Below are 15,779 nucleotides of genomic sequence, written 5' to 3' on the forward strand. Positions count from 1 at the left end.
TCTCAGATCAGGAATGATTTTCTTCTGTCAAAATAAGAACAGCTGGAATACATAATCTAGACACTCTCCCAAATTCATGTCAAGTGATTGCTTGGGGGTGATAGAGCCCCTGAAGGCTCAGATAACTTAAACAATTCTTGAAGCCTACATGCTTCATTTAGTTAAAGGAAGCAATTATATGATAAATTTGTCAAAGTAATCTTTTTACTGTAGTGCTGATGTCTTTTGGCTTGTGGTGTTGCTTGCTCTAATTGCATTGAAGGTATTGAGGTGCTGGAGTTCATACTCAGTCTCTCTGTGTATGTTCTACTGTGTGAAATGCTGACCTATAAATCAGAACAGATCCTGGGTTCAGTATTAGAAAGTAAAAGTCCCATATTGAAACTGCAAGAGGTGTACTTGAAAAACAAAGCCGTCTTCCTATTATTCAGTGCCTTGTTATTGATTGATCTCTGTAATAATGTATGTAGATGTTTTAATAATTTTAAAAGTAATTTTTTGTCTTTGCTGGTAGCCTTAAGGGGCTAATTCAGCTGAAATTTAATTATATCTTTCTCTAGTTTGCTCTTCAGGGGTCATCAGTTGTTGGAAGACTAATGAAGGAGTAGAAAATGGTTTTGAAGGGCTAGATGTTGAATTCAGTAGAATGTTAGTTGATGAATTAGATGAGTAGCTAGAGGAAGAATCTGGAAGAGGATAAGCAGCAGAGCTTGAGCAAATAGATTCAGTGTGAAATCAGCAGTGGTAATAAAGAACAGACTGGCGGAAGCATCTAGCAAAATACTGATGAGTGAAAGAGTGACTAAACTGGGAAGATGCAACTTCTTCACTGCCTGCAGTAGAAGAATAATCTTAAGGAGTACTAGAGGATTTCAGTGACAGGTGATCTCTGCATTGATTAGGACACATCTGGAGTACTGTGTCTAGTTCTGAGCTCATCAGCAGAAGAAGCAGAGCTGCTGGATAGGGTCCAGTGAAGGGCCACTAAGTTAAGGTACTGGAGTTTCTGTCACATGAGGAAAAGGCAAAGAGAATCACTGGAGTTGTTCAGTGTAGAGAAAGCTTGGGTAAGAGTCCAACTGATGTCCATGTGAAAGGAGAGTGTAAAGAAGATAGAGCTAGGCTGTTGTTAGTCATGGCCCAGTGGCAGGACAAGAGGCAGTGGCACAAATGGAAGCACAGGAAGTTCTGCCTGGACTTCAGGTAACACTTGTCTGCTGTGAGGGTGACTGAGCATCGGAGCAGGTTGCCTGGAGTGGTTGTGGATTTTTTGAAAGATACTCAGACGCTATCTGGATGTGGTCCTGTGCAACCCACTCCAGGTGGCCCTGCTTAGCAGGGGATTGGACCACATGACCTCCAGAAGTACCTGTCAACTTCAACCATTTTGTGATTTTGGGGTAGAAAACAGAAAAATCTGAGCAAGGAGTTGAGTAGGAAGCTAGTGATAAGGAGCTGATAGAGAGTGCTTAGTTCTTTTGTTTACTTTTAAATCTGAGCTACTTAAAATAAAACAGTTGGTTCTCAGTCTTTAGAGTAAATTGCATAGGCAAGGTGTGTTCTAGTTCCTGGGCTAAAACAATCCTGTTTGATTGTATTTACTTCATCAGCACGAGCAAAAGATTTAACTTGCTGTCTCAAATGTTAGTGTTCATCACTAACCGTAAAGCCGTTCTGCATGTTAAATACTCACGGGCTTAAAAAGGACTTCCTGTTTGAATTTCTTCAAAGGAAGGCTGTACAGCATAGTGCAAAGAGCTATCTAGCTTCATCAGGTGGAGGTGCTGCTACTGCCAAAGTTTTCCTGGGATATTGCAGCTACTTGCAGCCTCTCCTGCAAAGGAATAGTGAGACATCTTATTCTTTGGAAACAGTGGACTTAACAACATACCTCTACATGGTGACATCAAGGCATGCTTCTGAAAATATTCTCTCCCTGCTTAACCCCCAAGTTTGTTTATTTATTCAAAAGCAGGTTATCTACTTCATGTATTGATCGAGTAATGTGGCAGTGGCTCCACGTCTTGCGGTGTAAGGTTCTGGCACCGTCAGCACTGTTACATGTGCTCCAGTTGATGAAAACAAGTTGTTTCAAAGCTGTCTCCATTTTATGTGGATAGCTGCAGTGTCAGTGACCAGAGTCCTAAAACCTGTGTTGAGCTTTAGATTCTGAGTAAAAGCTTTTTAAATTTTTCTCATCAGAAGTGAGCACCTCTTACTTTTTTGAAATTCTTTTTTTGCTTTAAGATGCTTAAGACATTCTCTAATACAGGAAACTGTAACTCGGCATAATTTTCCCACAACTTTTGTAGAAAGTGTTTGCAGCAATCGTTGTATTTACATGAATGTTAAAGGTAGTACAACGTGAACATACAAAGCAAGCAGTGGAATTTTGTCGTAACATGAATGTTTGTATTGGGGAACTGGAGCCCTTGTAGGTTCTGCTGAGCAGAAACACTGGTGGGAGAGCTTCTGTCCTGAAGAAAAAGAGAATTTATCTTCTGGAAATGAGGAGTTTCCAAGTTGTTGATGAATTTTCTGTAAAACTACTGACTTATTAAGGAGCTACTCAGGCTATAATTGGTTTTATAAGCTACTAAATAAGGATTGAGGTCATGCTTTCCAAAAAGCTATGCTGGTGAAATCAAAGGTGAAATTGAATAAATACTTTGAAATGTTTGCACTTTTTCTACTTTTGTAGTGAAGCCCTTAGAGCGCAGGTGGGAATCTCTATCCTGATTGCCACTGAATGTGTAAAGAGCAGCATTCAGATGCATAATCCCTGTAAATCTATGGAAGTGAAGAATTTCTATAAATCGTGCTACAAATTGAGTTTGCTAAACTCCACTGAGCTTTGTTGCACTGCTGTTGCAGTCACAGGAAGTTTTCTTTATAAGGCATCTTTATTCATCTGTAGAACAGAGGAGAATAAAGACTTCTGTGATGATTTTAATGGATTAATTCCTTCAGACTTTTCAAATGGAAATTTATAATACTGTTGAAGACAGCTCTGAACTCTTCCAAATGGAGCAAAGTTACTGTTATGTGCCGTGTGTGGCACTGGAGTGAACTCCGCCAGTCGCAATTTCTCTTCACTGATTTTCAGGCAAATTCTTTGTAAAATTAAGGGTGCCTGAAGACTAGTATTTTTTAAAACTTGAGCTGGTAAGAGTTAACTGTCTGTCATAGCAACAGAATTTTGAGGAACAGAAACTGATGTGTTCTGGTATAGGTAAAAATGCTTGACTGAATCTGGGCTGTTAAAGAATTGGCTTAGCTTTGGTTTAGAGGCTTTTCAGCCTTTTACTTCAGGAATGGATTATATGTTGGAAGGGATTATCAGTGAGGAATTATATTGAAAAATAGAGTGGATATTACAGGAGCATAACATTACTCAGCAGGCAGTTTAATTCAAACAACTCCTTAAGTAGTTAAGTAATCTTTAATATATATTGAGCTTCACATACACATCTTGTGACATTTGACATGGTTCAGGGTATCTGAGGTACCTGAGTAATTTCTATATGGGCTAGAAAATACAGTTCAGGATGTACAGCAGACCAGTATTCTCCAGCAGCTGTATCTAGAATCTTGACAGGATGTTCAGGGCATTTCAGCCAGCTGTAGCTGCCTGTATGTCTAGTAAAATGGATCCCACGAGGAGCCATGCTTTTTTCCCTGATAGAATGTGTTAATATTGTGATATGATAAATTGCCCCAAACAGATGCCCCCTCTAGACTTGGATGTCCAAGAGAAGTCTGTTTATGGAGTCTTTTTCAACAATTATAATCTTGACAGCTTTGCTGTAGTTCCTAAACACTTTAGGTATTCTCCATGTACCTTCGTAGATGGCATTTCAGAAATGCCTTAAATGTTTTTCTTAGATTGTGAAGTGGAATTCTGGATGTATTTTAATCTAATTTTAATACCAGATGATGCATATAAACCTATATACATTTTCTGGAGTTTTCTCTTGAGAATTCTGATTATCTGGTTTATGTGATATTTAAAAATCTATACTTTTGGAAACAAAAGGTACAATTAACACCTTTAAACAGCTGACGAGATACACATTTTTGTCATAGAGAACATCACCTACCTAGTTATAGGGTATGTATTTGCTTCCATCAAACAGAATTACTGCAGATTGACTGCTGTAATATCAATTACATAAAATGAAGCCTGAGTGTTCTAGAAAAGTATCGTGAGTTTCTTTAACCATCTAGGATGAAGTATCCTTACCTGTCAGGAAAGAGGAAAATCTCTATGCAGTACCGTTGCGGATTTACATGATCTGTGTTTCAGGAATGGGGTAGCTTCATCAAGCTTTTTAACTGAAGGACAGAAAGTTGTCTTACTCGGGCAAAAGATTTGCATAAGAGTCAGATAATGGTATTAATCCCACTTCTGATAATTACGATGTTAAGGTGTTCTAATGCAAAATGTATTTGTTAGTCAGATTGGATTCTTGAAAATGAAAACGGAGGTGGCTTTCAATTAAAAATATCTTGCACAGTATTGTCCTCTTTATAATTAATGTGTTTGTTGACATGAATTTGCAGCCTGTGGTGCAATTTATGACACACTTGGAGATTTGCATGTACATTCATTGTTTTGGTACGAACGTGCGTAGTTGTTTCGTAAACATCTTAGATAGTAATTATCCACTGAATGGTCCAAATCTCACTACTGATGATTCTTTTAGAAGTAACTTGATAGGTTTGAAGAAGGTTTCTGAAACACAGGAATTGTCTCACGCAGACAGCATTATCAAGCAGGAATAGGTGATCCTATGGCTTCATGAGTACCTAACTAATCTATAGGTTCTGCTGCTGAAAGGGAGAACGCCTTGCTCCAAATTCTCATGTCTGGCTTAAAACTTTAATCTTTGAGTAATGTTCCATTACGTTCATTCAAAAGCTGTTCAATAGCATGTTGGCCAAAGAGGGAAGTTTGTCTCAGGCATCCCAAGCCAACTTGGGTTGTTAGTCCCCAAGAAAGTGGTTTGGTTTGGTTTTCTTGGATGAGTACCTGGTTAAATTGGTCAGAGAACAAATGCTGAACATAGCACAGGGAGGGCAGGTCATACAATAGTAGAGGAAGCTTCCTGCATTTTTAAGGTGTGCCTGAACATTTGGGCATTAATTGATAAACATGAAATGCTGATTAGAGTTGACTTACTCTGGCTTCTTTGTAATTATGGTATAGATGGGATTCAAAGGTAATGTTTTAAGTCTCCTTTTTCTAGGAGATTACTACTCTGAGAATCTCTGCAAATGCTTCTGCTGCTAAAGTTTCTTAAATAAGTGGGGCAAACATCTGTTTGACATCTCATTTGTGGAACAGAGCAATTATAAAAGACCATGCTGAAACGCTGCAGGCAGATGAATCAAGAGTGCTTGCAACGGCTTCTTAGTGTATTCCCAGTAAGTGGCATCAACAGTGCGCTTACTCTATAGCTAAGGAAGAAGATATTTCCATGCAAAAGTGGTTACAGCTTTCTGTGGCCTGCCCAGCTCTGGTGAATATATTTTCTGTGCCTAGATACATTCCAGAACAATAGCATGAGGTTCTGTGTGTATTTACTGCAAATCTGCATCTTTGAAATTTTTTTCAAATAGGAGATGAGATAGAAGTACCTACTTCAATAATTCTTTTTTTCTGCATGTATTGAGTATCTGTAGCCCTTTGCATAAACACATTATTCAGACCCACATTTCACACTCTCTTGTGGTGTGATCTATAAAGTCACTTACAGTATGCTTTTGATACAAAGAAATGATGGCAGGCAGCCTCTGCCAACAACTGTAGACTGTGACATTGAATGCCATAGAGTTTGACTGTCCCCTTATGTAGGAGCTGAGCAGCCTTTCAACATCATTCTGCTCAGAGCATTGCAGCTACAGTGTCATCCTGCTGCATCTGCAATAAAGGCATTCAGCTCATGTGTCGTGTGTTGGCAGAAGCAATAGTGTGGCTCTGATTGCAAAGAATAAAGGAAAGTTCACTGGTTAGGGAAGTAGTCCAGTGACTGGTGACTGAGCAGTCAGTGATCCTGTTTTTACAGGGTAATGTTCCTTGGCATACTGTCCTGTAAGATTATCAACATTTCTGACCGCAGCAGTGTGTGTGTGTGTGAGAACATTTGGTGACAGTACACTATTTATCTCAACACTTTGATTTTCTGGAGATGAGTGATGGCATTGCACTGGAACGTGGTCAGCACTTTGGTCAAGGATAGCATCGTTCTGTGGCTGAAGGCATCTTCCCGTGCTGGTTTTGACCATCAGGCACTTCTTTCTGCTATCTTCCTTGTAACCAGCACAGTTGTTTTTATGGTCAGACTGTGAACTCTAGGAAGGAACTGAAGTAGCCAAACTTCCTTTCATTTGGAGATGTTCTTTTGAGCTCATCGGTTCTTGATCTGGTTCTGCAAGCAGCTGCCAGGGTACAAGTGTCATGGTGGAGGTGACTATCATAGCAAATGGGGTAATGTTACAGTGTTCTGTGATTCCAGCTAATGCCTTAGGTTGACGTAATGAATTCCTTGAAGTTTAACTGAATTGTGGATTGCTTCAAATGCAGATATTCTGGGTTTTGCCTTCTTTCCTCTCTTCCCCTGTTGTGTAGTGCTTTCCTGCCCGTTTTCTTTCAGGTATACCAGCCTTGTCAATACTGAGTCAGGTTAGCTCATGGATGCAACAGAAAGCAAACGATGCCAACACTGTGTTCTCTTTTGGATCAATGAATTAATGCAACTTGTCATTTGGTTCTGTGAGCACCAGGCAGGAAGGGAGAGCAGTCACATTGTTCAGGTAGTATTCTGCAATTGGCTTATACTGCTGAAAGGGACAAAATCCTGTTTCTGTGTTACAGCTGAGGACTCCTGAGGGAGGGGGAGGATGGTGAGTTACCTTATTTTGAACTGCACTGAGATTTTAGTTGTTATTTGACTCATTTAGTGGTGAAATTCTTTCCCTGTGACTATAGAAAAGCAAAGTAGCATTCCATGATTTGCTGTTAGCAAGTTTAATGTTTTGCCCAAAGGAACAAGACAGTTACTGCATTTGAGTTAGCAAAGGCTTTTCTAAATAAAGTAAATTATTTTGGAAACATTATCTCTAATGTAATTATTTTCAGATGGGTTTGTTGGTGTACAATCTTCTGTGTTGCTGGGGGTTTTGTTTCAACCTTTGTGTTAACTTGGCTTCTGTAACTGCAGTCTTCCTACCTTTTAACAGCAGGAGCCCTGAAGTCCGTAATTCTGTCTCTCTTTGGTAACAGGCTATCATGAGTTCTTTGCTTAAGCGTTTGCTTTTTTTCCCCAAAAGCTTTGTGTCATCTGCTGTTGTTGATAGATTAGAAGCCTGTCTCACTGGCTCCCTTGAAATTTCTCACCTTTTTTTCTCTCTCGATCTTTGCTGTTTTGACAGCACCACAGGTTCCATGTCGGAACTGTGCTCCAGCATTTTTGCTGAAACTGAATCTGATACTCTGTCCTCCCTAGTAATACCTAGATTAAACTGTAAATTTATCTCCAGAGAGTATTCAGTATAAGACTCTGAGGTGACAGTAGTCTAGCATTTCCGTTTTCTAAAGCTTTTAAGTTGTATAGTATTGTGTTTTCCCTTTGCAGAAAGGCCTTCACTTGTGAGTGTTGGGTGTTTTTTTTACTGCTTGGTTTTGTTGATCTGATATGCTTCTAACATTCAATAAGAAAATTACATGAATTGTGATCACCAAAATGACTGTCAGAAGTCATTAAAAACCCAACCACCTGACACTGTGATATTCACTGCATTTGAACTGTAAGAAGCCATCTATGTGAAAAGGTTATTGTGCATGGAAAGGTTCTGCTAAATCACAAAAATAGACCCACTAGGCTAAAATGTTCCTATTTTGCTGAGTGGTGCTATAAATTGTCGTGATTTAGGGACTAAAAACATAAATAGGGTCTGCGTAGTTGTGACGTTGCTGTATTAATTTGTATTTGGTGGTGGATGCCACAAGTGACAATGCAGAAGCTTCCTGCTGCCTTCTCAGTGCTTATGGCTTTTTTTTTCCTGCATGCTGCACCTGGATGGCTGTCAGGACAGTAAAAAATATTCCCTCAGGAAAGTTCTAATCGTTTTCCTGTCTCTGCATAATCCATCTTGCTGAGCATTCAGCAGCCTGCTGTGGAAGAGTGGTTCGAGTATCTTTACTGGAGAGAGTAACTGGAAGAGGGCTGGAGGATTACTAGCAGGGCTGCTAACAGAAATCACCTGAGGCTAGAACGTTAGCTAATACAGAGTGCTGACCTTTCTTTGGTGTGTAGGGTTGCCAAGGGCTAATAAGGCATGTCTAAATCTGGTTTAGGTTTTTGTGTGGCTAGGAGTAGGCAATAATCCATTTAGAAGCTGGGTTGATAGCAGGGATCGCTGGGACATTCTGAGATTGTCTCTTAAAAACCCTCTGCTGCAGATGTGTTGAGGGGGAGAGATTAGCTTGCAGAGTAGTCTGATAACTTGGGGGGATTAAAAACACAAGGCTGACATGGTTTTGTTTTTATTTGAACTCCAGGTAACAAGAAAAATTGTACTATAAATAGGAAGCCTAACAGTGGGAGTAATATAATATAGGTCGTTTGTACACGTGAGTGAATGACCTTCATAACTAATTTATGAGTCACTCTAGTGGGAATAAATTGGACTACAAAACAATGAATTGCAGTGGTTTTACTTGCTAACTGTTAAGTTAGTCTGGCAAAAGATTGCCCTTTTTCTAAATGGGCTTAGTGCTTGTTTTGGAAACAGTGATTTTGGTGGTGGGTTCTCATATTTCCATGCCCAAGTGTTGGTTGAATTTCTGTTGTTTTTAAGGTAATAACAGGTTATCTTTATATTGAAGAAAACTTTTTCTACATGAAAAAGTGTGGAACAACAACAACAGCAAAATCCCCCAAACCACCTGAGGTAGAAAAGAAAATCTTATCACTTGCTTACGTACTGTATGTAAGATGAAAATTCAGTCCTGCCTTATTTAATAACTGTGGGAGCTAGGGGAAAGATAGGGTTATGTTTTTGTTGTTCTTAGCATTTTATGTCTTTGCTGATGGGAGTATATGTGTGAGCCTCAGGTGGCTGCCTTTGTTCAGTGTAAATACACTGCAACAATTCACTTTTTTAAAAAGTAAATATAAACACAAACCAGATGATAATTAATACACTTTTATTATCATTGATTGCTTTAATATTGTCACTGTTGCATTAACCTGATGATTTATCATAACTCTTCTTGGATTTTTGTGGGGATACCAAAGGTGGAATAAATAATGTGTTCCTGATCTTGGTTTTATGTCCTTGCTTTCATACTTCTATTGCTGCTATCACCAGTTTCTGCATTTTTTCCAGCAAGAGCTTATTCTGAGCAGTGTTTCAGGCTGTTATCTTTCAATATTGAGTCCCCACTTGGAAAACTTGGTAAAATCTTTGGTACTGTACAACACTCATTCTGGGAGAGTTAATGATGATGGAGAGAGTAGTTGAAGTTCCTAAACTTTTATGATTTTAATGTGAGTACTATGTTCATTGAGTATCTGTTAGGTGATGGCAATTTTACCTGTTGTTGTTTGTTTTAAGAGCACTCATAAAAAGCAGTTTTCAGAGGATTCTAGTACTACTATTTTGTAGGAAAATGTGAGAAAGTAAGTAAGGATTTCTTATCTGGTTCCCTCCCTCTCCCCCTTTTAAAAAAACTATTGTTTTCCTGATGGGGATGGAACAGCAGCTGTTCTGAATGACATAACAGCTGTACTTGAATTTGATATAGCGTTTTATCCATGACCCTCTTTCTCTATTTCTACCTTCTTCCTGCGGCTTGGAGGGGACCAAATGCGTCTTTGGGACAGTGTGTGTAAACTTTGCTGCCTAAACCTGCATCAGAATAAGTGTTTGAAGTACCTGATGTGGCAAGTGCTAAAATAAACACTTAGAACACTTTAAGATTATGAGTCATCAGTCCCTGGCTGCTGTAGTCATATTTCAATAACTGATATAACCTATCTGGAAGTTAATTTTCAGAGACCTCATCATGGTGATCCACAGTCAATCTTGAATAGAAATAAGCTAGAAAGTTCAGGTACCTGGTTGCGATATTTTAAGATTTGTTAAATTCAAATTCTTAGAGTTTAATTTGTCTGTAGTACTGCTCTTTATTTTACACCGTGGCAAAACTTAGTCTGACAACAGGGAGTTCTGTAGAACAGCTGATGGATTCACCTTGTTGGTGGCTTGGTGACTCGTAGAGATATTGTGATTATGCATCTGGAGAGTGTTAAATCTGTTAAATACTGACTGGACGTAGCTTCAAATAAATACAGATTTCATTTTTTTAATCATACCTTCAGTGTAATACTCTGTATGAGCATGTGGTGGCAAAAATACTCCTTCTGTAGCTCATACCTCTTCTATCTTACTAAAAAATGTAAGAGGGTTTACATTACTAGTTTTTAATACTAAACAACTAAAATAAGGAATTGGGTACTTTTAATAATTATTTTTAGGTCCAAAAGTGAGACAGAATTAAGTCCAGAAGGAGCACAGGAATTGCTGTTTTGCTGGACTGTTCAGTTCAGTAGCATCAAATTTTTCAAAGGAAGAGTCTTACCTGTAACAGGAAATTTTTTAAATGGAAAATCCCTAACGACGAAATACAGAATCTCTCAGTAATAGTGACCTCTTAAATGTTGTTTTCTGTTTTGCAGAAGACCCTTTTGAAGACTTCTTTGCGCCTAGGCGGGGTCCAAGGGGAAGCAGAAGCAGAGGTGGTGGATCATTCTTCTCTGCCTTTGGTGGCTTCCCTGCTTTTGGAAGTGGTTTTTCTGCATTTGACACAGGTAAATATCACAACATTCAATAAGGAATGCAATTTTGGTTCACAAAGAATCCCAGTACAGTAAGTTGATAAATACTTTTTTTAAAAGTTGCCCTCATCCAGGAAATTGAGGCTGCTTTTTTTTTTTTTTTAAATTAAGCTGCTCTCTAAAGTCTGAATGTAAGTAAAGGCGTAGTTACAGTATTTGTTCTACCTCTAAGTTCACAAAGACCTCTAAACCCTTTGTGTTCTTAATTTTGGTGCTACAGTTTCTATATAGCTTTAGAATTGTTTTTGTTCTGTTTGCTTTAGGTGTTGGGGGTGTGATGGCTTTTATTTAAGGTCTTGAGAATACCCTGGAAAAATGTGTGCCTAAACCCCATAGTACTGCTTAGTATCAATAGTTTGAATGCTGACCTCTGTATATCAGAGGCTGCTGAGAGTTACTGGTAGTCATCCTTTCAAGTGCTAAGGTTCTGGGTATTAGTTGGGATGCGAGTGATACAACGCATGTTCTGTCTGCTAACTCGGGGCATTTCACCAAGTGCATTATAGCAAAAAACCAGATTCATTAAAGTTACTAGCTTTACCTTGAGTGGAAAGAATGATGTAACGGTTGAGTTCAGCAGACAGGCTTGAATGCCTTTTCATTAGGGGACAAGGTGTGATGAGTGATTTTTGGACAATGCTAATGCTTTGAATTTGAACTGTGGGTCCATATGGTAGAAGCTGATGGGGCTGGAGCCATGTTTTTGTTCTCAGACTGGTGTTTAATGCCATCTAGTCTCTGAGGCTGTGTGCCTCAGAGGGTATCCTGAAGCTAGGAGGGAGTCCGAGTGGCTGATAAATTTGGATCCTGTGGTCATGCGAAAATACATTTTTAGTCAAATGCCTTTTATTCCAATAGGTTTTACTTCGTTTGGTTCATTGGGACATGGAGGCCTTACTTCGTTCTCCTCTACATCATTTGGCGGCAGTGGGATGGGTAACTTCAAATCAGTATCAACCTCAACTAAAATGGTTAATGGCAGAAAAATTACTACAAAGAGGTAAGTGATATAAATATAGTTGTATGAAACTCTATATAGAGACATACATAGCTATAAATACATGCATATAGATATACTACATATATACATACACATATAAATATAGTGATACATGTATGTATGTGTATTTTTACTTTTACAGTTGTCATCACATTACTTGGATTTCTCTGGTTACAAAATTTTTGAGAAGTTTTATTGGGTTCTCTGACTCTTCTTGGCATTGCTGAGTTACTTAGATCTATAGCATGTGGAAATGGGGAAGATGGTGTTTTTGTCTGAACCCTTGGTAGCTGAGGAGGGTTAGAGACGCGTAAGGCATGCTTTCAGAACTGCCCTGGTGAAAAATGAAGTCGCAACTTGTTTGCTGTTTGAAAGGCACCTGGCGATGGAGCTCTTCCGGGCCTTCAGAATCTCGTGTGTAGTGCTGCATCTTGACTACTGTCTGCCAAGTCAGCGTGAACTTCTGGAAGGAAGTTGGAAACCAAGGGCATTTGGTTTCTGTTGATTGTGAAACTCTTAAGTGGGGATTGGGAGGACTGTTAATTTTGCAGATGTTACGAAACATGAAACAGTTTTCCCTAACATCTGCTGTAGTTTGCTTTCCTAGGCAGGTTCCTAGTTTGAGTGAAACTTTTGTGTAACAAGTACTTTTCTTTTATCTGTTAAGTGAAATAAGAACTGAAACCTGCTTTGGAGAAAACTCTACCAGTTTGTTGGAAAGTGACTTTCCAAGTAGGATACACAGCATACCTTCGCACTATGTCATGCTTGCGATGAGGAAATCACTGCACTTGGGAAACCCAAGTATTCATTAGCTACAGATTAACTTATAGGGAACATTATGATCAATATTTTATATTAGTTCTGGCCAAGTAGTTAAATGTAATTTCAGGACTTAATAAAAATATACGGAAAAGCAAGGGAGAACTAAATTTTTTGTTTGGTAACTTGCATCCCATACTTCAAAGTGCAAGATTCTTCTGTGTCTTGTATACTGGAGGGATCCTGTCACCTTGACCACTTAAATGCAGCCTGTGTCATCACATACTGGTGTGGTCATGGTATCTTCCTGTGAGTGTATTCCAAAACTGAAATTTGCCCATTTTTTGAGAGACACCAATGAAAGTGTTCATTCAAAAGAATAAAAGGCGCATGTATGCTGTAATATTAAAAACTAGGCTAAAGCAGGTATGCTGCTGTCCTATCTTCTGTTCATCAAAATTTAGAAAGGGAGGGGAGAAGCAAGAAATGCCATTAGTCACATCTAGGAAGACACATCTACTATCTCCAAGAAGTCCTGTTACATTGTGGAATGTCTGTTTAGAAGGTAGCTGAGTCTAAAGAAGACTGATATCCCACCATAGCCAATGAAAATCTTCTCTGAGTGTGCTTCAGGCAAGAAGCTGTTCCTTCTGTTTTTAATATGGGCCTTTTTCTTTGATAAGTCTAACCTCCAGAAAAATTTGTATTCATCCATGGGATTTCCTCATTTGAATCATGAGGGGAGAATTCCCAGATAGTTAAAACATAAGGGTAAATTAAATGTTCTAAAAATAATTTAAACGTTCCTTATCTTCCTGTTTCTAAAGCAAACAAAAAAGCTCAAACCCACAGAACTCTTTAATATCCTTCCAGTTAGGGATGCTTAAATTTGACGATATACATGCTGGTCATAAACTTGGTATACAGTAGATCTCCAAATTAACTGCTCTGATCTGTTTAAAAGTGGATTACAGACTGTCTTGCATGCCTTACATCATGCAAAATTGTGATGGGGTTTAGAATGTTATGCATTTAACAAATGGGAAGGTACTAAATGCAATGTTGAGACTGTACCGTTGGTCTGTAAAAAGACATAGAGTTCTAGATAATAGTGTTCAGTGTCAGTACAATTGTGACAAGGGATGAGGTGACAGCTGGAACCGTGAACTTAACGAACTGGAGGATCCAAACTTCCAGAAAGCAATTTTCCTGCTACAAATAAGCAGTATCAGTGGGGGAATGCAGACGGTTACTAGTTACAGCTTCTGCACTGATAAATGCAAACGCTTGCCAACCGCAGTTGCATTAAGCAGGCAGCGCTCTGTTATAGTTCACTATCTAAAAGCTCAGGGATGCTGTGTATTTTCAAACTGCTCAGAGTGCTCTAAAACGGCTAACTGTGGGTTTGTTCTACAGAATTGTTGAGAATGGACAAGAGAGAGTAGAAGTTGAAGAAGATGGGCAGTTAAGGTCGCTAACAATAAATGGTAAGGAGCAGCTGCTACGCTTGGATAACAAGTAATTCAACGCACGCATTTAACAGAAATTTTAAGCTATAACAGCCACCATTTGAGGATTGACAGGAACATTTTTTGAAGATTTCAAATGAACTCAACTTTCTGTATATCCGTACTTAATCTTAAGTAGTATAAATAGCTCATAGAAGCTCGTATTTGTCATAGACTTTTGAGTTAATCGTTGGGACCACATCAATTGGACCATTTTTTTTGTCCTTAAAATTGTTGTAAATTTCTGTATGCACTTTTCTTTATATATGATCAAGGTGAACCATGATCCTTCAGTAGTGCTAGGGCAAGATGTACACTAACACTAGCATGAATCTTGCTTTTTCCAATTTGAAATGTGAGCCAACTAGTAGTTTAAGTCTGCTGTGAAGTTAACATTTCCAGGATAACCTTTTTAATAATTTCAACTTTTTTTTTAAATGTTTAGTAGTGAACAATGTTAATACATTTCTGGTAATGCATTTCTGGTTTAAATAAATTAAGGATGTTTTCTAGTTGTGCATGAATGCAGACAACTTAGTAAGTTTTGACAAATGTTTAAATGTGTAATGTAAGCAAAAGGTAAACAAAAGTGAAGCCAGTGAGCCGAGTCTTTTGTCATTTGCTAAAAAAAAAAGAAATTCAAAATGAATAAATGCTGATGTTTGTGGTGCATTCTTTCATGAATGGCATTTGTAACCTTCTTGTGTCTGTGTGTGATTTGGGCGACTTGGGAAAACGGTGCTTTTTTTTTTTTTCCCCCCCTACCACCTTTTTCTTCAGTCTTAAGGATGAGGGCCTTTTTCCTTTGCAGATGTTTTCTTCAGTGCAACTGAAAACATGATATTTAATTTCTTTCTAAGCCTGTATTTGAAGCACCTGTTTTTAAGCATTCAGAGGCTGACTCTCTAACTCCATCTTTTGCCCTAGTACATAATTTTTTTTTGTCTAGGCCTAAAGTAACTCTCTGTTTAAAAAAAAAAAGTTTTCCAAAGTTTTTAAGTTCTGAGATTGCTAAAAAAATTTATTCTGTAGTGAACATAAACATACAAGAAAACATTTAGTAATTAAAGGCTTTATGATCATCAAGATCTTTCAATTTTTGGGACCAAACATAGTTGCTTTGAAGATCATTACAAAATGATTAGCGTTAAAATATCTCACTCTTATGAAAACCAGAAGATTGATTAATGCTTTTTCATAAATTACTGGAGTGAAGCAAAGTGTTAATTTGTAGCTAAGACCAGATTTTCGAAGTTTAGCGAGAGATGACTTGATTTCTGCATGTCATAGAGAAAGAATGCAACAGCTATTGGCATATGTTAACACCTGTCAGGCCCTGGGGAAACTTCATGCGTAAATGGTGATGCGCAGTTTTTATCTGTGCACAAGCTTTGAACATCTGGCCTTCACACAATTCTTTGGCTTAGTGTTTAAAAAAAAAAAAAGCATGGTGTTTTCAAGTGATCACTTAATGCCTTCTTGCTGAACACCATCTGCTTTGTACTAACAAGTGTGTAGATTATGAAATCTATTGACAAGGTTTGCTCTTGTTTATCGTGCAGGGAAACAAATTCAACTTAATCCAAACCAACAATCTAATAAACT

General features: G+C 38.4%; 1 protein-coding gene across 1 annotated transcript in view; it reads left to right on the forward strand.

Annotated features, from left to right (window-relative positions):
• The window catches only part of DNAJB6 (DnaJ (Hsp40) homolog, subfamily B, member 6), a 20,544-nt gene extending 5,698 nt beyond the window's left edge, over positions 1-14,846 (forward strand). Inside the window, exons 5-7 of the mRNA XM_010134083.1 lie at positions 10,746-10,877; positions 11,763-11,904; positions 14,083-14,846. Of these exons, the coding sequence (XP_010132385.1) occupies positions 10,746-10,877; positions 11,763-11,904; positions 14,083-14,188 (380 nt within the window). The 3' untranslated portion in view covers positions 14,189-14,846. The remainder of the gene's footprint in view (positions 1-10,745; positions 10,878-11,762; positions 11,905-14,082) is intronic.
• Positions 14,847-15,779: the final 933 nt, after the last annotated feature.

This window comes from Buceros rhinoceros, unplaced genomic scaffold, assembly GCF_000710305.1.
Source record: "Buceros rhinoceros silvestris isolate BGI_N320 unplaced genomic scaffold, ASM71030v1 scaffold8684, whole genome shotgun sequence".
In the NCBI taxonomy this organism is placed as follows: Eukaryota; Metazoa; Chordata; class Aves; order Bucerotiformes; family Bucerotidae; genus Buceros; species Buceros rhinoceros.